Source organism: Coenobita brevimanus, chromosome 60, assembly GCF_032717465.1.
Source record: "Coenobita brevimanus isolate Jiangsu-jjx chromosome 60, ASM3271746v2, whole genome shotgun sequence".
NCBI lineage: Eukaryota > Metazoa > Arthropoda > Malacostraca > Decapoda > Coenobitidae > Coenobita > Coenobita brevimanus.
In genome coordinates, this window is record NC_137013.1 from 2,580,769 (window position 1) to 2,606,715 (window position 25,947).

At 41.1% G+C, this 25,947-nt stretch overlaps 2 protein-coding genes across 2 annotated transcripts; both read left to right on the forward strand.

Annotated features, from left to right (window-relative positions):
- LOC145403095 (pro-resilin-like) lies at positions 1–5,232 on the forward strand. The gene is made up of 3 exons (XM_080274926.1): positions 1–12; positions 1,621–1,689; positions 4,966–5,232. The coding sequence occupies exons 1-3, from the start codon at positions 1–3 to the stop codon at positions 5,230–5,232; spliced, it is 348 nt and encodes a 115-aa protein (XP_080131052.1).
- A 7,790-nt stretch (positions 5,233–13,022) lies between these two features.
- LOC145403096 (pro-resilin-like) lies at positions 13,023–18,335 on the forward strand. The gene is made up of 3 exons (XM_080274927.1): positions 13,023–13,034; positions 14,709–14,777; positions 18,069–18,335. The coding sequence occupies exons 1-3, from the start codon at positions 13,023–13,025 to the stop codon at positions 18,333–18,335; spliced, it is 348 nt and encodes a 115-aa protein (XP_080131053.1).
- The last annotated feature ends 7,612 nt before the right edge of the window (positions 18,336–25,947 follow it).

Below are 25,947 nucleotides of genomic sequence, written 5' to 3' on the forward strand. Positions count from 1 at the left end.
ATGAACGCTAAGGTGAGCACACAAACACAGTGTTCCAGCAGGTACACTGAGGCAAAATAAGTTAGGTACACGATCCGCAGTAGAAACTGACACTTTATTATAATTATGCTAAATTGGCACAATTTTGTAAAAAAACAGACAATTAAGCAAAGAGGGTTTAGCCCAGTAAATGACAAAGTTAGGTGATATAGGCAGGGCAAGAATCACCGAATATCCATAGACTTACTTCTGTTAGGCTAATATCCTTCAATGCTCTGCTGTTATCTACTTTCCTATGATGCCGGATTTATGGGACACCCTGTACTAAGTTCTAATTCTCTGAGAGAAACTCTTTGTTCTGCAGCTCGTAAGAGATATAGTTAGCTTTTAATGATCGGTTTGTTTAACTCTTTTAGTTGGAAACCTAGCTCGTGAGACCTAAAGAAAATACAATGTTTTCATCTACTGGCCGTGAAACTAAATTGCCATTTTTTATTTCAGTACAGGTATATCCATTTCCTTTTGACTATATCTTAGCGGAACACAGTACTATGATCACGTCAAATGTATCTACATGAGCGAGGAGTCTGGAAGAACCAGAATTTCCCTCAGCTGAACAAAATCGTCTGATGCTGGGGTGAATATTATACTTAAATGCATCAATAGAAGTAACGAACTAAAATCTATGAAGATATCAAGAGAGACAGAAATTTCACGCGTCATTAACTAATTTTCCTCTAGACTGCTGAACTCCTATGGTGTCTGTAGTAGGCACGTTTTAACAGGGAAGTCTACATTTAAGCTTATCGAGGTTTAGGACAAGTCAGTAGATAAGCTTGGATTGATGATAAGACGGTATTTTACCCTATGGGAATATACAGGTGCACACAGCAGTAATTGTTCGTGATATACGTATTTTACAAAACTTTGCGTGAATGAAAGGATGAATTTATACCAAGGGCTCTGCTTATAAGTCTGCTTTTGTGTTCCTTTTCCCGTTTATGTATCACATCGCCAACATTTATTATTATTGTAAGAAGCTAGATTATAATGATGCTGATACATTAAGAGACAGGCCAATGTAAATGCTTATATAGCTTGAATTATAATATCGCTGAATATTAGAGCGATATTGCATTGGGTTGCTGGATGTCGAATTTCCTTTGCCTCAGAACTTACTGCAGCATTAGATGGCTCTGAGTTGCACTTTACTGGGAGGTATAGAGAGGGGGGTGTGAGCTGGGAACTGGGCAGTGAAATGGCGGGGGAAAGGGCGACATGGAGGCCATTTGTTTGTAGCCACCTCTTACAAAATTAAGGCGTCTGGCAGTAGATAAAGATTTACAGAGTTGTACTTTGACAAGATCTAATTTGAATGACTGACTGAGTGCCCGGGGGATAAGAAGTAAATATACAGAGAGTAGGAAACTAAAACAGCTATAAGTAGATAAATGAGCGAGGCGTAGTGGGAAATAAACACGGTGTCCTCGTCCTTGAAAAAAAAAATATATATATCCCTCGATTATGCAGAGACGAAAATGCTGAGGCATAGTACAGGTGACACACGGAGATTAACAAGACGTGTAAGGGAGCCAGTACACAGAGAGGATCAGGTAACTAACATGTAATATTCCTCCACAGGTGCTGCTGGTGTTGGTGGTGGTGGCCGCGGCTGCTGCTGAGGACAGGCCCAGCTACTACAGCCCTCCGGTATGTACCTAATAAACTGTTGAACGATCGTAAATTGGTTCTCGCACACTGGATGCTCCTTTCCTATTACAGACCGGTAATCTATCTCGTCATTTGAGGCATTGTCATTTTTTAATATTATTTTTATGAAGTACCTTCCTTTTGTAAGTTCTTGTTATTTTAGATTTTTCTTATCAGCCTACCGGCCTGTTGTTCCCTGCCTTTACAACAGCATATGAACGTTTGGGATAGACAGAATAGCTTTACCGTTTTCTAATCTTAATCAGTATTTAAGAACACAATCTTACTTTGTTCCCTAATTAATTGCATTAGGTATTCCATGCACTGCAATTGCATTATTCCCCTGACCCAGTTTTAACGTTGTACTGATGGTCAAATTAATAATCTATGCTGTTCCTGGCTGTCCACATACCAACATTTACCGTCATAATGTCACTTTTCTTCCTCCATGACGTGCTAAGTTTTAAGTATATATCTTTCATTATTATTTTACAAACGAATTCATATTTTTATATCGGTTTCTTTCTTTAATCTACTTTTTAAAAATAAACATCTCGACATATGTTTTGGAGTTAATTTAAATAACCACAATTAGTACTTGAGGTATCTCATCTGAGTATTATATCATGATAACTTGTTCTTGTAGACACGCGACACTGATTTATAGTCAGTTATAAACAGTCCAAATAACTTTTTCTATACACAGAAAACAATATAACGGCGAATTACCAAGCTCAGTCGAATCACAACCCTAGAAATCTGACTATCTTAGACTATTTTGATTTTGAAATTATTATTATTATTTTTTTCTTTTTACCGCGTCTTTCGCATGTACAAAATTCATTGTTGACAATAACCATGTCAGAAAACGTTCAGCTGGATCACGGTTCAGTCATATTCTGTGGATTATTATTATGAGAATACAGATTATGAATAACACACCAGTACTAGTCCTGTGCAGGACAGGGGTTGCCTTCAACTGAATAAAGTAGACTGGTGGTGGCCAGAAAAAAATACAGAAGCGGCATCCTGTCTCCATTACTTTTTTAACACTCCATCACGCCCTGCCACCTCCTTGTGAAATGTGTTCGGCTGACGCTCATAATGTTGCACTGCAAAGTATTCAGTGCAGCTACTAATCCATATTTTTAATGAATGTCTTAATAATGTGCATATTCTTTCCAATTTTAGTTTAAGCTATTTTGTTTCTAGGACAAGCTGAAAATTTATCATTTCTGCGTTAGCATGGGAGGCAAATATTCGGTTTGCTCAGTGATAAGATTTGCTGTATAAAACAAAAAATAGAGTAACCTCAACTGAACAGAAAGAAGATTCCAGGGAAAAGTAAGTCAGTCAATAAGCAGGGAAAGGAGAAGCACTGATATTTTCGTAATTAAGAGTAGAGCACTGGTGTGCAGCACACTGTAGCAATAGATGGTGAATATATGATTAGTTGTGGAAAGACAGTAGTGAGGGAGAGTTAAGAACCCGTTTAGAGTGGAGGTAATGAACTGAAAGATAAATGGCAGAAAGCGAAAGCTGTTAACGTAAAGGTCATTATAGTATATGCAGTATCAGGCTGAAGAGCGGCTGGTCGTGCAGTCACTAAGAGAAAAGAGATTTGGTGGCCAAGATTTCCAGTATAGACTTGTCCAATGGGTGAGGCAGGTCAGGCCCAAAGGCCATCTTCCTCTGACAACTAAGTGTCCCTAAGACTTTTGTTCCTCTTCCATCACTTGTTTAACTTTAGAACCTGAATTTATCTCTTGTGATGTCTGTGTTCAAACGTCATAACTGATCCACGTTAATCCGTTTGTGTTCACTTACGTCATGCTTCCGGAGTTTCAATACAACTTTGTAAAGGCGTGTGACCTAGTGAGGGAGTTGCGACTTTGCCATCACCTGCGATAGGGAATCTGCCGCAAACCTACAGAAGCTGCCAGTGTTCCGTGACAGAGAACATCAGTGTGGCCTCTCTTTCGCCCATAAACAATGACAGCGACTAATTAAAGCCCTATACAACTGACACCCGTCTCACTTGGTGGCCAAACATCTCGGAGGACATCAATAGGGATTAAACTCTCAATGTTAGGTATCGGATCCCCACTGACTGACTTTGTAATGGTTTGTGAAAAAGGGTGTGTCAGGATTCAGGATTTATTGCAGTCATAGAAAACTGAATTCAACCATAAGGTTGATGTCCTGTTAGAAACATTTTTAAAGTGATGTAGAAAACACATGTAAGAAGAACTGCGCTGTGTTATTCACTTAGCAGATATATAATAATTATTCCCAACAAATAAAAGCTTTGGAAAGTTAAACAGAGTTAAAAATTGTGTTGATGATAATTGATGTGTTTCACCGATTGGTGAAATTTATTTTGATACCATTACTTTTACTTTATACAAGGGCATAATCAAAGTTTTATTAATGCTGTCTTTGTGGAACAATAACTACAAACATCTTCATCGTGCTATCTGCACTCCATTTTATAATTTCTGCATGATATCCTTCTGACACCTGTTGCCTTCACATTTATTAGACTAATCACAAGAGTTCCTCTTCTTTCTTTGACATTCCTAGGCAGTACATACTTTCGTTTGGCATTGTTCACATACAATTCAGGAATGCTCTTGCCTCATTATTCTAATTCACTATTTTTCTTCTCTTTCTGTTTTCTTCTTTCCTTTTTATTTTTTCAATTGTCTTTCTATTTATTCCCTAAATTTTTATTGCTTAGCATACATAAATTTTCTTCAGAAACATTTATTTCCCATATCTGTTGCCATACACCAACACCTTATTCAAAAACAGTTCCCCATTTTCAGAGAAAACTGTAATATTTAACTACTCCTTCAAATTTTAAATTTAACTTTTTCATTTTTAATTGTTTTCCACACTTCTTGCTTTCCATATTCTGAGAACCTCAACTCTTCATTTTACATGTTCCTCTTAATTTTACTATGCATACCCGTACTACAATTTCATTTGTTCTCACCGCCCTGTTAAAATACAGTAGTACTGTAATAACACACACAAGCATAGTTGTCTTTCCAAGCATAAAAACAATCAGTCCACAGTGTAGCAATATTACTGATATTCTTCATGTGAAAATTATTAAACAATGTACAATCCCTTTTTCTTTTTATATGTATACCTATTCCCCTCAATTATTAGTTTCTGTTGGCACACCCAGGGATAATACGATGATACATTTCAGAGCCAATCATTTGTTTTTCAGAAAGTAATTATTATCATGTAATCCTATCAAAACAGAGATACGATGATGACGGCCCCGCCAAGTACGACTTCGAATGGTCAGTGAAGGATGACGAGGGCAACGACTTCGGGCACCAGGAGTCCCGTGACGGCGACCACACTCAGGGGTCGTACTACAACCACCTGCCCGACGGTCGCCTGCAGAAGGTGACCTACTACGTGGAGGGCGACTCCGGCTACGTGGCCGATGTCCAGTACGAGGGTGAAGCTCGTTATGATTCCCGCCCATCAGGTGGATACAGCCCACCCAGGGGCTATAACTAGACCACCAAACACCTGCCACGTCACTCCTCGCCAACACACACCGGACAAAATGATCTGTACAGCTGTAGCCCCGGGGGTTCGCTCACCTCGCCTTGTAAACACCAGGCGAGTGTGTTGCCTAACGTAGCATTTATTTGTCTGTTGTTTGTTCGTCAACGAGAGCAAATGTCTGGGTGTAACAGATACGGATCCCATTATATTGTCTTGCCAGTTCTTATTTGGGACTGGACTACTTTTCTGTGTGCTTTAAGTTTTCACTGTCAGAAGATATTTATTTATGATGTATTTATAAAAATCTTAATGATAAAATCCTTCGTATAACTACTCCTTTGTAGCAGTTATCACAGTTGCCAAGACGATGAGCCATTTTTATTACTAGGTTTCTGTCCAGTATTATTTTTTTTAATACAAGCATGGTGAATAGCCTCCCACAGGCATTGTTTGGCCGTTGTTTGGTGACTGGCCTTGGCTACATTTCGTGTTGAAAAGCAATGGATGTACTCAAAAACACCTGCAAGCAAGGGTATGCTCTTAGATACTGCATATCCGCAAACTGGGAGGAAAATCAGCTCTCACGTGGCAGAAGGAAAAACTGAAATATGTTTAGAAACTACTTATTCGAACAACAGTGTACTACATGAGCCCAAGCAGAGCCCTCACCTCAACAGCTGCAGGCATAGAAACAAAAAGCACACAAGACAAGCTTCACAGCATTACATAACAAACAGAGGGCCAGCTCCATCTCTAACCCTACTTACTAGCGAGCTGGCTTACATAAAATTGAATAATTGCTTCACGCGCTTAATTATCATTCTCTTCAGTCCAGACAAACACGATTTCCAAAAATTCATTCTCAGGTCTCCGTCTTTAGTCAGTCGCACCCACTAAAGAAACATTAAAAAAAAAATTGAAGTAGCTTTGGATATACAAAAGGATCTCGTGAAATTGATATGTTAAAACTACCCATAGGCACCAATTTAGGAAAACAGAATGAATCACTGAAAACAGTTTTAATTTATTCGACTAACAATGAATTATGTGGATTCAAGCAGAGCCCCACTTTGACAGCTACAGACACGAAGAAAATACACACACAGAACATGCTTTAAGAACAATAACGGGATGCAAGAAGACCATAAATATTGATAACTTGCACCAAGAAAGAAAAGTGCTCCCAATCAAGGCCCACACGAATATGGGAGATACTCGAGTTATTGCTTTGGAATAATATTGATCACAAAGATGAGACTTTACAATACTCCTCTGTCCCCTCAAAAAAAAAAAAAAAAAAAAAAAAAAAACAGCACAACACGAAATGTCTAAAGAACATCCCTTCTCCTCGAGTATGCACCATGCTTCACCATAAATACACAGGCCCAAAACCACCACAGCCCTCCACAACCTCCACCTACAATATTCTTTTTAAATCCCCACAAGACATTCATCCATTAGAAACTGATCGGCAGTTTGTCTCACATGGAAAGGCTTCTTTCTTCTGCAGTCATAATGACCTCTGTTTGGGAGAAGCCACGGTCTCACGGCAGAAATTTGTAGAAGAGCGCTAGTCACTTTCAGGGAGAGAGTGATTGATAGATGTGAAGTACTCCTTAACTGATTTATTTTTTTTTTAAAGCACAGACGATGGAGCCAAAGGTTTGAAGCCTGCCAAGTTACTTTTTACAAGAAAAACTAAGCAATAGAGACAGCTTTTTAAAGACTGGAGTTCAAGGGAAGACAGAAACAGACTGAGTAGATTGTGCCAGAGTTGCCCCGGTGTATAAATGAGCTGGAATTTCAGCTCTTGTGTTAGACCTCTGGACGGAAAAAGGAGTGAGAGTTTGCTATTAGACGTTGCTCTGAACCCACCCTAATGGAGGAGGGATGCAAGCAGAGAGTTCAGAACAGCAGTGACCATTGAAGTAGCGATAGTAATGGAGGGGGATTAGAAGAAATCAGTAATAGAAGGGGAATTCAAGAGACGAGAACCCTTGACTTCACCCTGTCTTGAAAAGACGTGCATGGAAACTTTCCTTCACACACACACACACACACACACACACACACACACACACACACACACACACACACACACACACACACACACACACACACGTGCGAGTTGTACCGCAAACAGGTGCAAATAAAGAAGCCCATGCAAAGCCAACAGCTGTGTGGAGGTAAAGAAGCCACGGCATCGGTTTAGCGCACCGAATCCCTTGGGAGCAGGTTTTACAAGAGAGCTACTGCGATCTATCCATAATGGGTCCCGAGAGAATGAAACCCCAAGGATACTGAGAACGGATGATGGAATGAGGTGTATATTGTTGAAAACTAGATACTCCTGCGGAAGATTTTGGCGGATTTAAATATATGGAAATACTGAAGGGATGTGTATAAATCCACTCGTTTGAATTTAACTGTGACTGGATATGGAGTCCTCTTTCGTGAGCCTATATTACGTACTGGAGCGTCAGTTGGCAGATACCTCCAGTAATGCAGTTTAGTGATTTGGATAAATGTCCTGGGTGTGTGATTTGTAATGGTAATACGGGGGAGTGTGATGTAGAGAGAAACGGGTCATTTGATGCTGGCACAACCTCTTGCTGTCCGGTGGTATCAGTGTGTTGTGTGTGACGGCTGAGATGTCTACAACACCTGAACTGTGTGGGTTGTGGGCTGTTGTAGCGGCGTAGCGTTGGTGCTGCAACTGGCTGTGATGCTGTGGGAACGCGTGAATGCAGCAGTGCTATGACAGATAATGCTGCTGGGTCGTCTAGATGAATGGATGTGTGTATATCTGCAGTTTCGACTATGTTATATAATCAGTAAATTTTAGTGATAGCTGGTGAAAACTAGTTACTGTGAGTATCATTTAATATTAGGCTAGTATGGCATCAGAGAAGGATCATTGTGTAACTAAATTGTCCACACCATCGAAGTAGACTGTAGCACCAGTCGAGCAAGGCAGTACTCCCAAGGTGGATGGAAAGCTGATGACAGGGAGAGCTGGAGTTCCCGTTTCATCAGCCCTCGGGACTAGGTTCCGACCATCCCCCTTTGCTGAACTTTATCAGTGTCTCATTAACACAGAGAGTAGGCCAGTATGCTCTCCAATACGTCTCTCTAACTATCAACACCAAACTACATGCACAGTACACACTAAACTTCCTTTTCCAAAATTAAACAAAAAAAAATCATGGCAGCAAAACACGTGGCCTCGGAGTCCCCAGGGGGGGGGGGGACCATAAATGCCCCCACCTTCCGCCCCTCTCCCGATGACGACTCGAGATGACCACTGTCTGACTCTCTTCTTCATTTCTGCAACATTCGTGGCCTTTCCTCTAACTTTCGCTCTGTTGAGCACCACCTCTCCTTCTCTAAACCTCACTGTCTTTTTCTAACTGAGACTCAGCTGTCTGAGGCAACTGACAGCAGACCCTTTTCTGTATCCTCCTACTTTCTCTATACTCTTTTCAAAGCCAAAGGTGGTTGTTTTGTATATATACGCAACAACTTATCTTGCTTTCGTGTTCCTGAACTCAATTCTTCTGAATTCTCTACACTCTGGCTTCGGCTTTCCTGTCATTCTCTGACTAAATATATCTGCGCTGTTTACTTATCTCCTAATTCTATCAAAAATTCCTCGACACTTACCTCTACGATGGAATGCATTCTATCCATCTCTCCTTTCTCTGAAATCTCCATTCTAGGAGATTTCAATGTTCACCACCACCTTTGGCTCTCCTCTCCTTTCACTGATCTACCTAGTGAACAAGCCTGCACCTTTTCTATCCTTAATGACCTACAGCAGCTTCTACAGCACCCTACCCATATCCCTGACTGCTTTGGAAAGAGCTCCAATATATTTGACCTCTTCTTTACAACTAATCCTTCTGCTTACACTGTTAGTATTTTCTCTCCGTTGTGCTCCTCCGATCACAACCTTATCACCTTAACCTGTCCTATCGCTCCGGTACAGCCTGTGGACCCTCCAAAGAAACGTTGTCTGTGGCACTTTGGAGCTGCGGATTGGGAGGCCCTCAGGCAGTACTTCTTTGATTTTCCCTGGAATGATTATTGCTTCCATGGCCGGGAGCCACCTGAGTGTGCCTTGCGCATTACAGAGGTTCTCTCAGGCATGGAAGCATACATTCCTTTCTCATATCCTTTGACTAATGCAAGAAAGCCTTGGTTTAATCATGCTTGTTCTAATGCTGTCCACAACAAGGAGAGGGGCCTATAAAAAGTACCGGAGCCAACCCACCCCTGAATCACATCTTTCATATGTTTCTACCCGGAATCGTGCTAAGTCTGTCCGTCGCTCTGCTAAAAATAATTTCATCCGTACTAAATGCTCTCAACTCTCTAACTCGAATTCTTCCCGTTCCTTCTGGCACCTTGCCAAAAACCTTTCTAACAACTTTACCTCATCATCCTTCCCTCCTCTTTTCTACTCTGATGGCTCTGTAGCTATTTCTTCTACTGATAAAGCAGATCTCTTCGCTCAGACTCTCTCATCCAATTCTACCTTAGACAATTCCGGTGCTGTTCCTCCATCACTTCCCCCCTCTGACTTCCTCATGGCTGACATTAAAATTTCTTCAGCTGATGTATATTTCTGCCATCACAGGCCTCAGTACTAACAAGACACATGGGCCTGATGGAGTCCCTCCTGTTGTTCTCAAGGACTGTGCTTCTGTGCTTACACCCTGCCTAGGCAAACTCTTTCGCCTTTGTCTATCAACTTCTTGCTGGAAGTTTGCTCTCATTCAGCCAGTCTCAAAGAACGGTGACCATTCTCAACCCTCTAACTATCGTCCAACATCTTTAACATCCTGTATCTCAAAAGTTTTCGAGTCAATTCTTAATAGAAAAATTTTAAAGCATCTTTCCTATCACAACCTTCTTTCTGATCGTCAGTATGGTTCCGTCAAGGACGCTCCACTGGCGATCTCCTCACCTACCTTTCAGACTCATGGTCATGCTCCTTTCGGGACTTTGGCGAAGCCATTGCCATTGCACTTGACATCTCAAAGGCTTTCGAGCGAGTCTGGCATAAATCTTTAATTTCCAAACTGCCCTTTTACGGTTTCTATCCTTCTATCTGTGCCTTCATCCCTAGCTTCCTTTCTGGTCGTTCTATAGCCGCTGTTGTAGATGGCCATCGTTCTTCTCCTAGATCTATTAACAGTGGTGTTCCTCAGGGCTCTGTCCTACCACCAACTCTCTTCTTTTTATTCATCAGTGACCTTCTAAGCTGTACATCTAACCCTATACATTCATACGCTGATGACTCCACCCTTCACCTTTCCATTCGGTTCCCGCACCGTCCATCTTAGCAGTTACTTCAGCAAACAAGGGATGAGGCTAAGAGACACCTAATGTCGGACTTGGCTCGTGTCTCTGACTGGGGTAAAAACAATCTGGTTGTTTTTAATGCATCAAAGACCCAGTTTTCACACCTTTCAACCCGACAAAATCTTCCACAGGAGTACCCACTAATGTTTAATAATATTCAGCCTAATCCTGCATCATCCTTGAACATGCTTGGGGTTTCATTTACTCGGGACTTATCTTGGAAAGATCATATTACATCTCTTGTAAAATCTGCATCCAAGAGATTAGGTGTGCTAAGCCGACTCCGTTCCTTCTTTACCCCAGCACAGTTGTTGACTCTATACAGGGGTTTTATCCACCCCTGTGTGGAGTACAACTCTCAATGTGTGGAGAGGCTCCCCACATACAGCTCTTCTCATTAGGGTGGAGTCAAAGGCTTTTCGTCTCATTAACTCTCCTCCCCTTACTGACTCCCTTCAATCTCTGTCTCTTCGCCGCACTGTTGCATCTTTATCTCTTTTCTATCGCTACTTCAATGGTCACTGGTCCTCTGAACTGTCTGCATGCATTCCTCCACCTCTGCGACGGGCGTGTAGCACCCGTCTAGCAGCAAACTCTCATCCCTTTTCTGTCCAACTCTCTAACGCAAGAGTTAACCGTTACTCCCAGTCCTTCATTTATGCAACAGGTCAGCTCTGGAACTGTCTCCCTCTGTCTGTATTTCCTGCTTCCTATGATCTCCAGTCTTTCAAACGCAGTGTGTCCAGGCATCTCGAAATGATCGGATCTTGAATTTGGCTCTCTCTTGTAGTTTGTTTTTCTCTTGGAAGGAACAGTTTTGCGGGCTCGCGGCCTTTGGTTCCTTCTTCCTCACATAAAAAAAAAAATAACGACTTGGCAATATTTTGGTAGTCTCACGTGCCCATTGTTTCAGCTGCTGTCATGCCTCGCCATCTTCCCCGCGAACACTTCAAAAATTAGTCTAACACAGGCAGTCAGGACAATAGGATGTTGGTTCAAGCTACAAAATCAATTCCAGCTGGAGAATCGAATATGACAGAAGTGATCTCATTTTGACTCATCATAACGAGCTCTGCTTTCCTCATTGGTGTGAAGGATTGTTGCAACCATATCACATTCCTCTCGTTCCCTCAGGTAACGTAAATTTCATTTGCAGAGCTTCTATATAAGATGGTAGAGATGTACATGATGGTATATTTTTCTTTCTGACAGATTTGCGTCTGTAGTTTTAAGAGCTGCTTAACAATCTCTATGCTAACATTTTTTTCTGGTTCTGGTTAGTGATGATAGATCACTGTAGCCATAAATGCCTGGTAGTAAATAGTCCAGCCCTGGGCCTTATGATCCTGATAGGGCAATACAGGATTAAGTGACAGAAAGATAAATATCAGAGACAATGTCCATTAGGACCATCAAGGTCAGCTCATCGACTCGAGTCATGCCTTTGGTGGAGTTTGTACAAAAATGAGCTTTATCAATACCATGCTTACAAATATTGGGTGAAGTCTAATATGACCTACAAAGTAATTTGCGACGTATAAAGAGAGAACCTTTTTCTTGTGTAGATTTTTAAATATATGGAAGAGATTGCCTTGCGGTGAGGTGGACAGCACTACAGTACTAACACTTACAGTCGTTTGGGTAATTATCTAGATATTCATCCCCAGTAGAAAATGTTCATGGCTTAGTATGGAAAAAAATAAATATCTATTTCCTCTCAAGCATACTGGAATATATTATATTCAAATTCTAAATTCACCCTCACCATGAAATTTGCATGAGTTAAACGATGCCACTGGGAATTGTCACTTATTGCTGCCATTCTTTGCTGGTGGGATAAGTGGAAGATGGAGCCTTTAACTTTGCTATCCTTGTGTTTGAGTCATAAAACAGACACCAAAGTCACAGTTTATTCAACAATAAGCAGGTCTGAAATGATCCATTGGTTTATTGGTGTTTGTTTTCTATAATCACTTTGTATTCTTTGTTACACTTTCATACAAAGCATACTATTGTCTTAACAGGCATCAGTTTAATTGGTCTTCACCACAGTTTTAGTTAGAGAGAGAGAGAGAGAGAGAGAGAGAGAGAGAGAGATCAGAAAACAGAGAGGAGTCCTTGAAATTTCTGAAAGGAAAGTGGAAAGACGAGCAACTGAAGCGAGGGTGAAAGGAGGGGGAGGGGATGAGGTGCAGGGGAATCGATTGTGAGATGCAGAGGAGGGGGTGTGGGGTGCAGGGGAGGGAGTGTGTGGTGTTGGGGGAGGAGGTGGGATGTGTAAGGAAGGGGGTGTGAGGTTCAGGTTTTTCTGTATCGCGCTGACATAACAACTTATCCCCCGTGCCTCTGGTGGCGGAGGGGTCGGCCTGGGTATATATACGAGGCCAGGCCGGACCACAGACACTCACATCTCACACACCACACACTCAACAATGAACGCTAAGGTGAGCACACAAACACAGTGTTCCAGCAGGTACACTGAGGCAAAATAAGTTAGGTACACGATCCGCAATAGAAACTGACACTTTATTATAAATATGCTAAATTGGCACAATTTTGTAAAAAACAGACAATTAAGCAAAGAGGGTTTAGCCCAGTAAATGACAAAGTTAGGCGATATAGGCAGGGCAAGAATCACCGAATATCCATAGACTTACTTCTGTTAGGCTAATATCCTTCAATGTCTTGCTGTTATGTACTTTCCTATGATGCTGGATTATGGGACACCCTGTACTAAGTTCTAATTCTCTGAGAGAAACTCTTTGTTCCGCAGCTCGTAAGAGATATAGTTAGCTTTTAATGATTGGTTTGTTTAACTCTTTTAGTTGGAAACCTAGCTCGTGAGACCTAAAGAAAATACAATGTTTTCATCTACTGGCTGTGAAACTAAATTGCCATTTTTTATTTCAGTACAGGTATATCCATTTCCTTTTGACTATATCTTAGAGGAACACAGTACTATGATCACTTCAAATGTATCTACAGGAGCGAGGAGTCTGGAAGAACCAGAATTTCCCTCAGCTGAACAAAATCGTCTGATGCTGGGGTGAATATTATACTCAAATGCATCAACAGAAGTAACGAACTAAAATATATGAAGATATGAAGAGAGACAGTAATTTCACGCGTCATTAACTAATTTTCCTCTAGACTGTTGAACTCCTATGGTGTCTGTAGTAGGCACGTTTTAACAGGGAAGTCTAAATTTAAGTTTATCGAGGTTTAGGACGAGTCAGTAGATAAGCTTGGATTGATGATAAGACGGTATTTTACCCTATGGGAATATACAGGTGCACACAGCAGTAATTGTTCGTGATATACGTATTTTACAAAACTTTGCGTGAATGAAAGGATCAATTTATATCAAGGGCTCTGCTTATAAGTCTGCTTTTGTGTTCCTTTTCCCGTTTATGTATCACATCGCCAACACTTATTATTACTGTGAGAAGCTAGATTATAATGATGCTGATACATTAAGAGACAGGCCAATGTAAATGCTTATATAGCTTGAATTATAATATCGCTGAATATTAGAGCGATATTGGATTGGGTTGTTGGATGTCGAACTTCCTTTGCCTCAGAACTTACTGCAGCATTAGATGGCTCTGAGTTGCACTTTACTGGGAGGTATATGAGAGGGGGGTGTGAGCTGGGAGCAGGGCAGTGAAATGGCGGGGGACCGGGCGACATGGAGGCCATTTGTTTGTAGCCACCTCTTACAAAATTAAGGAGTCTGGCAATAGAAACTGTATAGAGCTGCACTTTGACAAAATCTAGTTTGAATGGCTAATTGAATGCCTGGGGTATACGAAGTTAATATAAAGAAAGTAGGAAAGTAAAACAGCTATAAGTAGATAAAGAAGCGAGGCGTAGTGGGAAATAAACACGGTGTCCTCGTCCTTGGAAAAAAAAATATATATATATATATATATATATATATATATATATATATATATATATATATATATATATATATATATATATATATATATCCCTCGATTATGCAGAGATGAAAATGCTGAGGCATAGTAGAGGTGACGCACGGAGATTAACTAGACGTGTAAGGGAGCCAGTACACAGAGAGGATCAGGTAACTAACATGTGGTATTTCTCCACAGGTGCTGCTGGTGTTGGTGGTGGTGGCCGCGGCTGCTGCTGAGGACAGGCCCAGCTACTACAGCCCTCCGGTATGTACCTAATAAACTGTTGAACGATCGTAAATTGGTTCTGGCACACTGAATGCTCCTTTCCTATTACAGACCGGTAATCTATTTCGTCATTTGAGACATTGTCAGTTTTTTAATATTATTTTTATGAAGTACCTTGCTTTTGTAAGTTCTTGTTATTTTAGATTTTTCTTATCAGCCTACCGGCCTGTTGTTCCCTGCCTTTACAACAGCATATGAAAGTTTGGGATTGACAGAATAGCTTTACCGTTTTCTAATCTTAATCAGTATTTAAGAACACAATCTTACTTTGTTCCCTAATTAATTGCATTAGGTATTCCATGCACTGCAATTGCATTATTCCCCTGACCCAGTTTTAACGTTGTACTGAGGGTCAAATTAATAATCTATGCTGTTCCTGGCTGTCCACATACCAACATTTACCGTCATAATGTCACTTTTCTTCCTCCATGACGTGCTAAGTTTTAAGTATATATCTTTCATTATTATTTTACAAACGAATTCATATTTTTATATCGGTTTCTTTCTTTAATCTACTTTTTAAAAATAAACATCTCGACATATGTTTTGGAGTTAATTTAAATAACCACAATTAGTACTTGAGGTATCTCACCTGAGTATTATATCATGATAACTTGTTCTTGTAGACACGCGACACTGATTTATAGTCAGTTATAAACAGTCCAAATAACTTTTTCTATACACAGAAAACAATATAACGGCGAATTACCAAGCTCAGTCGAATCACAACCCTAGAAATCTGACTATCTTAGACTATTTTTATTTTGAAATTATTATTATTATTTTTTTCTTTTTACCGCGTCTTTCGCATGTACAAAATTCATTGTTGACAATAACCATGTCAGAAAAGGTTCAGCTGGATCACGGTTCAGTCATATTCTGTGGATTATTATTATTATGAGAATACAGATTGTGAATAACATACCAGTACTAGTCCTGTGCAGGACAGGGGTTGCCTTCAACTGAATAAAGTAGACTGGTGGTGGCCAGAAAAAAATACAGAAGCGGCATCCTGTCTCCATTACTTTTTTAACACTCCATCACGCCCTGCCACCTCCTTGTGAAATGTGTTCGGCTGACGCTCATAATGTTGCACTGCAAAGTATTCAGTGCAGCTACTAATCCATATTTTTAATGAATGTCTTAATAATTTGCATATTCTTTCCAATTTTAGCTAAAGCTATTTTGTTTCTAGGACAAGCTGAAAATTTATAATTTCTGCGTTTGCATGGGAGGCAAATATTCGGTTTGCTCATTGATAAGATCTGCTGTATAAAACAAAAAATAAAGTAACCTGAACTGAACAGAAAGAAGATTACAGGGAAAAGCAAGTCAGTCAATAAGTAGGGAAAGGAAAAGCACTGATATTTTCGTAATTAAGAGTAGAGCACTGGTGTGCAGCACACTGTAGCAATAGATGGTGAATATATGATTAGTTGTGGAAAGACAGTAGTGAGGGAGAGTTAAAAACCCGTTTAGAGTGGAGGTAATGAACTGAAAGATATATGGCAGAAAGCGAAAGCTGCTAACGTAAAAATCATTATGGTAGGCTATATGCAGTATCAGGCTGAAGAGCGGCTGGTCGTGTAGTCACTAAGAGAAAAGAGATTTGGTGGCCGAGATTTCCAGTATAGACTTGTCCAGTAGGTGAGGCAGGTCAGGCCCAAAGGCCTTCTTCCTCTGACAACTAAGTGTCCTTAAGACTTTAGTTCCTCTTCCACCACTTGTTTAACTTTAGAACCTGAATTTATCTCTTGAGATGTCTGTGTTCAAACGTCATAACTGATCCATGTTAATCCGTTTGTGTTCACTTACGTCATGCTTCCGGAGTTTCAATACAACTTTGTAAAGGCGTGTGACCTAGTGAGGGAGTTGCGACTTTGCCATCACCTGCGATAGGGAATCTGCCGCAAACCTACAGAAGCTGCCAGTGTTCCGTGAGAGAGAACATCAGTGTGGCCTCTTTTTCGCCCATAAACAATGACAGCGACTAATTAAAGCCCTATACAACTGACACCAGTCTCACTTGGTGGCCAAACACCTCCTCGGAGGACATCAATAGGGATTAAACTCTCAATGTTAGGTATCGGATCCCCACTGACTGACTTTGCAATGGTTTGTGAAAAAGGGTGTGTCAGGATTCAAGATTTATTGCAGTCATAGAAAACTGAATTCATCCATACGGTTGATGTCCTGTTAGAAACATTTTTAAAGTTCTGTAGAAAACACATGTAAGAAGAAGTAACTGCGTTGTGTTATTCACTTAGCATATATATAATAATTATTCCCAACAAATAAAAGCTTTGGAAAGTTAAACAGAGTTAAAAATTGTGTTGATGATAATTGATGTGTTTAACCGATTGGTGAAATTTATTTTGATACCATTACTTTTACTTTATACAAGGGCATAATCAAAGTTTTATTAATGCTGTCTTTGTGGAACAATAACTACAAACATCTTCATCGTGCTATCTGCACTCCATTTTATAATTTCTGCATGATATCCTTCTGACACCTGTTGCCTTCACATTCATTAGACTAATCACAACAGTTCCTCCTCTTTCTTTGATATTCCTAGGCAGTACATACTTTCGTTTTGCAACAATCAAATGAAATTCAGGAATGCTCTTGCCTCATTATTCTAATTCACTATTTTTCTTCTCTTTCTGTTTTCTTCTTTCCTTTTTATTTTTTCTATTGTCTTTCTATATATTCCCTAAATTTTTATTGCTTAGTATACATAAATTTTTTTCAGAAACATTTATTTCCCATATCTCTTTCCATATACCAACACCTTATTCAAAAACAGTTCCCCATTTTCAGAGAAAACTGTAATATTTAACTACTCCTTCAAATTTTAAAATTAACTTTTTCATTTTTAATTGTTTTCCACACTTCTTGCTTTCCATATTCTGAGAACCTCAACTCTTCATTTTACATGTTCCTCTTAATTTTACTATGCATACCCGTACTACAAGTTCATGTGTTCTCACCGCCCTGTCAAAATACAGTAGTACTGTAATAACACACACAAGCATAGTTGTCTTTCCAAGCATAAAAACAATCAGTCCACTGTGTAGCAATATTACTGATATTCTTCATGTGAAAATTATTAAACAATGTACAACCCCTTTTTCTTTTATATGTATACCTATTCCCCTCCATTATTAGTTTCTGTTGGCACACCCAGGGATAATACGATGATACATTTCAGAGCCAATCATTTGTTTTTCAGAAAGTAATTATTATCATGTAATCCTGTCAAAACAGAGATACGATGATGACGACCCCGCCAAGTACGACTTCGAATGGTCCGTGAAGGATGACGAGGGCAACGACTTCGGGCACCAGGAGTCCCGTGACGGCGACCACACTCAGGGGTCGTACTACAACCACCTCCCCGACGGTCGCCTGCAGAAGGTGACCTACTACGTGGAGGGCGACTCCGGCTACGTGGCCGATGTCCAGTACGAGGGTGAAGCTCGTTATGATTCCCGCCCATCAGGTGGATACAGCCCACCCAGGGGCTATAACTAGACCACCAAACACCTGCCACTTCACTCCTCGCCAACACATACCGGACAAAATGATTTGTACAGCTGTAGCCCCGGGGGTTCGCTCACCTCGCCTTGTAAACACCAGGCGAGTGTGTTGCTTAACGTAGCATTTATTTGTCTGTTGTTTGTTCGTCAACGAGAGCAAATGTCTGGGCGTAACAGATACGGATCCCATTATATTGTCTTGCCAGTTCTTATTTGGGACTGGACTACTTTTCTGTGTGCTTTAAGTTTTTTCTGTCAGAAGATATTTATTTATGATGTATATATTAAAATCTTAATGATAAAGTCCTTCGTATAATTACTCCTTTGTAGCAGTTATCACAGTTGCCAAGACGATGAGCCATTTTTATTACTAGGTTTCTGTCCAGTATTATTTTTTTTAATAGAAGCATGGTGAATAGCCTCCCACAAGCATTGTTTGGCCGTTGTTTGGTGACTGGCCTTGGCTACATTTCGTGTTGAAAAGCAATGGATGTACTCATAAACACCTGCAAGCAAGGGTATGCTCTTAGATACTGCATATCCGCAAACTGGAAGGAAAATCAGCTCTCAGGGGGAAGAAGGAAAAATTGAAAAAAGTTTAGAAACTACTTATTCGACCAACAGTGTACTACATGAGCCCAAGCAGAGCCCCCATCTCAGCAGCTGCAGGCATAGAAACAAAAAGCACACAACACAAGCTTCACAACATTACATAACAAACAGAGGGCAAGCTCCAACTCTAACCCTACTTACTAGCGAGCTGGCTTACATAAAATATAATAATTGCTTTAAGCGCTTAATTATCATTCTCTTCAGTCCAGACAAACACGATTTCCAAAAATTCATTCTCAGGTCTCCGTCTTTAGTCAGTCGCACCCACTAAAGAAACATTAAAAAAAAAATTGAAGTAGCTTTGGCTATACAAAAGCATCTCGTGAAATTGATATGTTAAAACTACCCATAGGCACCAATTTAGGAAAACAGAATGAATCACTGAAAACAGTTTTAGCTTATTCGAATAACAATGAATTATGTGGATTCAAGCAGAGCCCCACTTTGACAGCTACAGACACGAAGAAAATACACACACAGGAAAAGCTTTAAGAACAATAACGGGATGCAAAAAGACCATAAATATTGATAACTTGTACCAAGAAACAAAAGTGCTCCCAATCAAGGCCCACACGAATATGGGAGATACTCGAGTTATTGCTTTGGAATAATATTGATCACAAAGATGAGACTTTACAATACTCCTCTGTCCCCTAAAAAAAAAAAAAAAAAAAAAAAAAAAATCCCAGCACTACACGAAATGTCTAAAGAACATCCCTTCTCGAGTATGCACTATGCTTCACCATAAATACACAGGCCCAAAACCACCACAGCCCTCCACAACCTCCGCATACAATATTCTTTTTAAATCCCCGCAAGACATTCATCCATTAGAAACTGATCCGCAGTTTGTCTCACATGGAAAGGCTTCTTTCTTCTGCAGTCAAAATGGCCTCTGTTTGGAAGAAGCCACGGTCTCATGGCAGAACTTTGTAGAAGAGCGCTGTTGCTGTTTGTTCCTGAGTCACTTTCAGGGAGAGAGTGATTGATAGATGTGAGGTACTCCTTAACTGTTTTTTTTTTTTTTTTTTATAGCACAGACGATGGGGCCAAAGGTTTGAAGCCAAGTAACTTTTTGCAAGTAAAATTAAATAAAAAACACAGTACATTTTAATGACCGGAGATCAAAGGAAGAGGGAAATAGACTGAGCAGATTGTTCCAGAGTTGCCCTGGTGTATAGATGAGTTAGATTTTCAGCTCTTGTGTTAGACCTCTGGACGGAAAAAGGAGTGAGAGTTTGCTATTAGACGTTGCTCTGAACCCACCCTAATGGAGGAGGGATGCAAACAGATGATTCGGAAGAGCAGTGACCATTGAAGTAGCGATAGTAATTGAGGGTGATTAGAAGGAATCAGTAACTGGAGGGGAGTTCATGAGACGACAACCCTTGACTTCATCCTGTCTAGGTAAAATGTGTATGGAAACTTCGTTTCACACACACACACACACACACACACACACACACACACACGCACGCACGCAAGCAAGCACACACACACACACACACACACACACACACACACACACACACACACACACACGTGCGAGTTGTACCGCAAACAGGTGCAAATAAAGAAGCCCATGCAAAGCCAACAGCTGTGTGGAGGTAAAGAAGCCACGGCATCGGTTTAGCGCACCGAATCCCTTGGGAGCAGGTTTTACAAGAGAGCTACTGCGATCTATCCGTAATCATTAATGGGTCCCAAGAGAACGAAACCCCAGCGATACTGAGAAAGGATGAAGGAATGAGGTGTATATTGTTGAAAACTAGATACTCCTGTGGAAGATTTTTGCGGATTCAAATATATCATACGGAAAGACTGAAGGGTTGTATAGAATTCCACTCGTTTAAATTTAATTCTGACTAGATATGCAACCCTCTTTCGTAGGCCTATATGTACTGGAGCGTCAGTTGGGAAATGCCTCCAGTAAGGCAGTCAAGTGATTTGGATAAATGTCCTGAGTGTGTGATTTGTAATGGTACTGGGAGAGAGTGTGATGTAGAGACACGCGGGGCATTTGATGCTGGCACAGCGTCCTGATGTCTGTTGGCATCAGTGTGTTGTGTATGGTGGCTGAGATGTCTACAACACCTGAACTGTGTTGGGTGTGGGCAGTTGCAGCGACGTACCGTTGGTTGCAGCAGCTGGCGGTGATGATGTGGGAAAGCGTGAATGCAACAATGCTATGACAGAAAATGCTCCTGGGTCGTCTAGGTGCGTGGATGTTTGCATAGCTGCAGTTTCGACTATGTTCTATAATCAGTAAATTTTAGTGACAGCTGGCGGAAAACTGGTTACTGTGATTGTCATTTAATATTAGGCTAGTACTGCATCAGAGAAGGATCACTGTGTAACTAAAGTGTCCACACCATCGAAGTAGACTGTAGCACCAGTCGAGCAAGGCAGTACTCCCAAGGTGGATGGAAAGCTGATGACAGGGAGAGCTGGAGTTCCCGTTTCATCAGCCCTCGGGACTAGGTTCCGACCATCCTCCTTTGCTGAACTTTATCAGTGTCTCATTAACACAGAGAGTAGGCCAGTATGCTCTCCAATACGTCTCTCTAACTATCAACACCAAACTACATGCACAGTACACACTAAACTTCCTTTTCCAAAATTAAACAAAAAAAAATCATGGCAGCAAAACACGTGGCCTCGGAGTCCCCAGGGGGGGGGGACCATAAATGCCCCCACCTTCCGCCCCTCTCCCGATGACGACTCGAGATGACCACTGTCTGACTCTCTTCTTCATTTCTGCAACATTCGTGGCCTTTCCTCTAACTTTCGCTCTGTTGAGCACCACCTCTCCTTCTCTAAACCTCACTGTCTTTTTCTAACTGAGACTCAGCTGTCTGAGGCAACTGACAGCAGACCCTTTTCTGTATCCTCCTACTTTCTCTATACTCTTTTCAAAGCCAAAGGTGGTTGTTTTGTATATATACGCAACAACTTATCTTGCTTTCGTGTTCCTGAACTCAATTCTTCTGAATTCTCTACACTCTGGCTTCGGCTTTCCTGTCATTCTCTGACTAAATATATCTGCGCTGTTTACTTATCTCCTAATTCTATCAAAAATTCCTCGACACTTACCTCTACGATGGAATGCATTCTATCCATCTCTCCTTTCTCTGAAATCTCCATTCTAGGAGATTTCAATGTTCACCACCACCTTTGGCTCTCCTCTCCTTTCACTGATCTACCTAGTGAACAAGCCTGCACCTTTTCTATCCTTAATGACCTACAGCAGCTTGTACAGCACCCTACCCATATCCCTGACTGCTTTGGAAAGAGCTCCAATATATTTGACGTCTTCTTTACAACTAATCCTTCTGCTTACACTGTTAGTATTTTCTCTCCGTTGTGCTCCTCCGATCACAACCTTATCACCTTAACCTGTCCTATCGCTCCGGTACAGCCTGTGGACCCTCCAAAGAAACGTTGTCTGTGGCACTTTGGAGCTGCGGATTGGGAGGCCCTCAGGCAGTACTTCTTTGATTTTCCCTGGAATGATTATTGCTTCCATGGCCGGGAGCCACCTGAGTGTGCCTTGCGCATTACAGAGGTTCTCTCAGGCATGGAAGCATACATTCCTTTCTCATATCCTTTGACTAATGCAAGAAAGCCTTGGTTTAATCACGCTTGTTCTAATGCTGTCCACAACAAGGAGAGGGGCCTATAAAAAGTACCGGAGCCAACCCACCCCTGAATCACATCTTTCATATGTTTCTACCCGGAATCGTGCTAAGTCTGTCCGTCGCTCTGCTAAAAATAATTTCATCCGTACTAAATGCTCTCAACTCTCTAACTCGAATTCTTCCCGTTCCTTCTGGCACCTTGCCAAAAACCTTTCTAACAACTTTACCTCATCATCCTTCCCTCCTCTTTTCTACTCTGATGGCTCTGTAGCTATTTCTTCTACTGATAAAGCAGATCTCTTCGCTCAGACTCTCTCCTCCAATTCTACCTTAGACAATTCCGGTGCTGTTCCTCCATCACTTCCCCCCTCTGACTTCCTCATGGCTGACATTAAAATTTCTTCAGCTGATGTATATTTCTGCCATCACAGGCCTCAGTACTAACAAGACACATGGGCCTGATGGAGTCCCTCCTGTTGTTCTCAAGGACTGTGCTTCTGTGCTTACACCCTGCCTAGGCAAACTCTTTCGCCTTTGTCTATCAACTTCTTGCTGGAAGTTTGCTCTCATTCAGCCAGTCTCAAAGAACGGTGACCATTCCCAACCCTCTAACTATCGTCCAACATCTTTAACATCCTGTATCTCAAAAGTTTTCGAGTCAATTCTTAATAGAAAAATTTTAAAGCATCTTTCCTATCACAACCTTCTTTCTGATCGTCAGTATGGTTCCGTCAAGGACGCTCCACTGGCGATCTCCTCACCTACCTTTCAGACTCATGGTCATGCTCCTTTCGGGACTTTGGCGAAGCCATTGCCATTGCACTTGACATCTCAAAGGCTTTCGGGCGAGTCTGGCATAAATCTTTAATTTCCAAACTGCCCTTTTACGGTTTCTATCCTTCTATCTGTGCCTTCATCCCTAGCTTCCTTTCTGGTCGTTCTATAGCCGCTGTTGTAGATGGCCATCGTTCTTCTCCTAGATCTATTAACAGTGGTGTTCCTCAGGGCTCTGTCCTACCACCAACTCTCTTCTTTTTATACATCAGTGACCTTCTAAGCTGTATATCTAATCCTATACATTCATACGCTGATGACTCCACCCTTCACCTTTCCATTCGGTTCCCGCACCGTCCATCTTAGCAGTTACTTCAAGAAACAAGGGATGAGGCTAAGAGACACCTAATGTCGGACTTGGCTCGTGTCTCTGACTGGGGTAAAAACAATCTGGTTGTTTTTAATGCATCAAAGACCCAGTTTTCACACCTTTCAACCCGACAAAATCTTCCACAGGAGTACCCACTAATGTTTAATAATATTCAGCCTAATCCTGCATCATCCTTGAACATGCTTGGGGTTTCATTTACTCGGGACTTATCTTGGAAAGATCATATTACATCTCTTGTAAAATCTGCATCCAAGAGATTAGGTGTGCTAAGCCGACTCCGTTCCTTCTTTACCCCAGCACAGTTGTTGACTCTATACAGGGGTTTTATCCACCCCTGTGTGGAGTACAACTCTCAATGTGTGGAGAGGCTCCCCACATACAGCTCTTCTCATTAGGGTGGAGTCAAAGGCTTTTCGTCTCATTAACTCTCCTCCCCTTACTGACTCCCTTCAATCTCTGTCTCTTCGCCGCACTGTTGCATCTTTATCTCTTTTCTATCGCTACTTCAATGGTCACTGCTCCTCTGAACTGTCTGCATGCATTCCTCCACCTCTGCGACGGGCGTGTAGCACCCGTCTAGCAGCAAACTCTCATCCCTTTTCTGTCCAACTCTCTAACGCAAGAGTTAACCGTTACTCCCAGTCCTTCATTTATGCAACAGGTCAACTCTGGAACTGTCTCCCTCTGTCTGTATTTCCTGCTTCCTATGATCTCCAGTCTTTCAAACGCAGTGTGTCCACGCATCTCGAAATGATCGGATCTTGAATTTGGCTCTCTCTTGTAGTTTGTTTTTCTCTTGGAAGGAACAGTTTTGCGGGCTCGCGGCCTTTGGTTCCTTCTTCCTCACATAAAAAAAAAAAATAACGACTTGGCAATACTTCGGTAGCCTCACGTGACCATTGCTCCAGCTGTTGTCACGCCTCACCATCTTCCTCGAAAACACTTCAAAAATTAGTCTAACACAGGCAGTCAGGCAATAGGATGTTTGTTCAAGGTCCAAAATCAACACCAGCTGGAGCATCGCATATGACAGAACTGATCTCATTTTGACTCATCGTGATCTCATTTGACTCAATGGTTGGAAGGATTGTCGCAGAGTTGCAACCATATCACTTTCCTCTCGTTCCTGAAGGTAACGTAAATTTCATTTCCAGAGTTTCCATATAAGATGATGGAGATGGTATATATATATTTTTTTTGTGTGTGTGTGACAGAATTGCGTTAGTAGTTTTAGGAACTCCTTAACTAGCTCTAAGCTAACATTTTTTTCTAGTTCTGGTCAGTGATGAGCAACTGATCACTCCAGCCATAAATGCCTGATAGTAAATAGTCCAGCCCTGGGCCTTATGTTCCTGACGGGGCAATACAGGATTAGGTGAAAGAAAGATAAATATTAGAGACAATGTCCATCAGGACCATCAAGGTCAGCTCATTGTTTCGAGTCATGCTTTTGGATGAGTCTGTAAACAAATAAGCCTTATTAGTACTACGCTTACAAATACTGCGTGAAGTCTAATATGACCTACAAAGTAATTTACAACGAATAAGAGCAAAGCATCAAACGAAGAATATCTTTTTCTTGTGTAGATTTTTAAATACATGGAAGAGACTGCCTTGCAGTGAGGTCGACAGTACTACAGTACTAACATTCAAAGTCGTTTGGGTAATTCTCTAGATAATCACCCCCAGTAGAAAATGTTCACGTCTTGGTAAGGAAAAAAATAAATGTTTATTTCATCTCAAGCAGACTGGAATATATTATATTCAAATTCTAAATTCACCCTCACCATGAAATTTGCATGAGTTAAACGATGCCACTGGGAATTGTCACTTATTGCTGCCATTCTTTGCTGATGGGATAAGTGGACGATGGAGCCTTTTTACATTGCTATCCTTGTGTCTGAGCTATAAAACAGACACCAAAGTCACAGTTTATTCAACAATAAGCAGGTCTGAAATGATCCATTGGTTTATTGCTGTTTGTTTTCTATAATCACTTTGTATTCTTTGTTGCACTTTCATACAAAGCATACTATTGTCTTAACAGGCATCAGTTTAATTGGCCTTCACCACAGTTTTAGTTAGATAGATAGATAGATAGAGAGAGAGAGAGAGAGAGAGAGAGAGAGAGAGAGAGAGAGAGAGAGATCCGAAAACAGAGCGGAGTCCTTGAAATTTCTGAAAGGAAAGTG

Bases quoted from the DNA above. Each gene is read 5' to 3' on its own strand.
- LOC145403095 (XM_080274926.1), top strand. The intron at 1,690-4,965 runs GTATGTACCTAA...CTATCAAAACAG, and splicing joins CCAGCTACTACAGCCCTCCG to AGATACGATGATGACGGCCC.
- LOC145403096 (XM_080274927.1), top strand. The intron at 14,778-18,068 runs GTATGTACCTAA...CTGTCAAAACAG, and splicing joins CCAGCTACTACAGCCCTCCG to AGATACGATGATGACGACCC.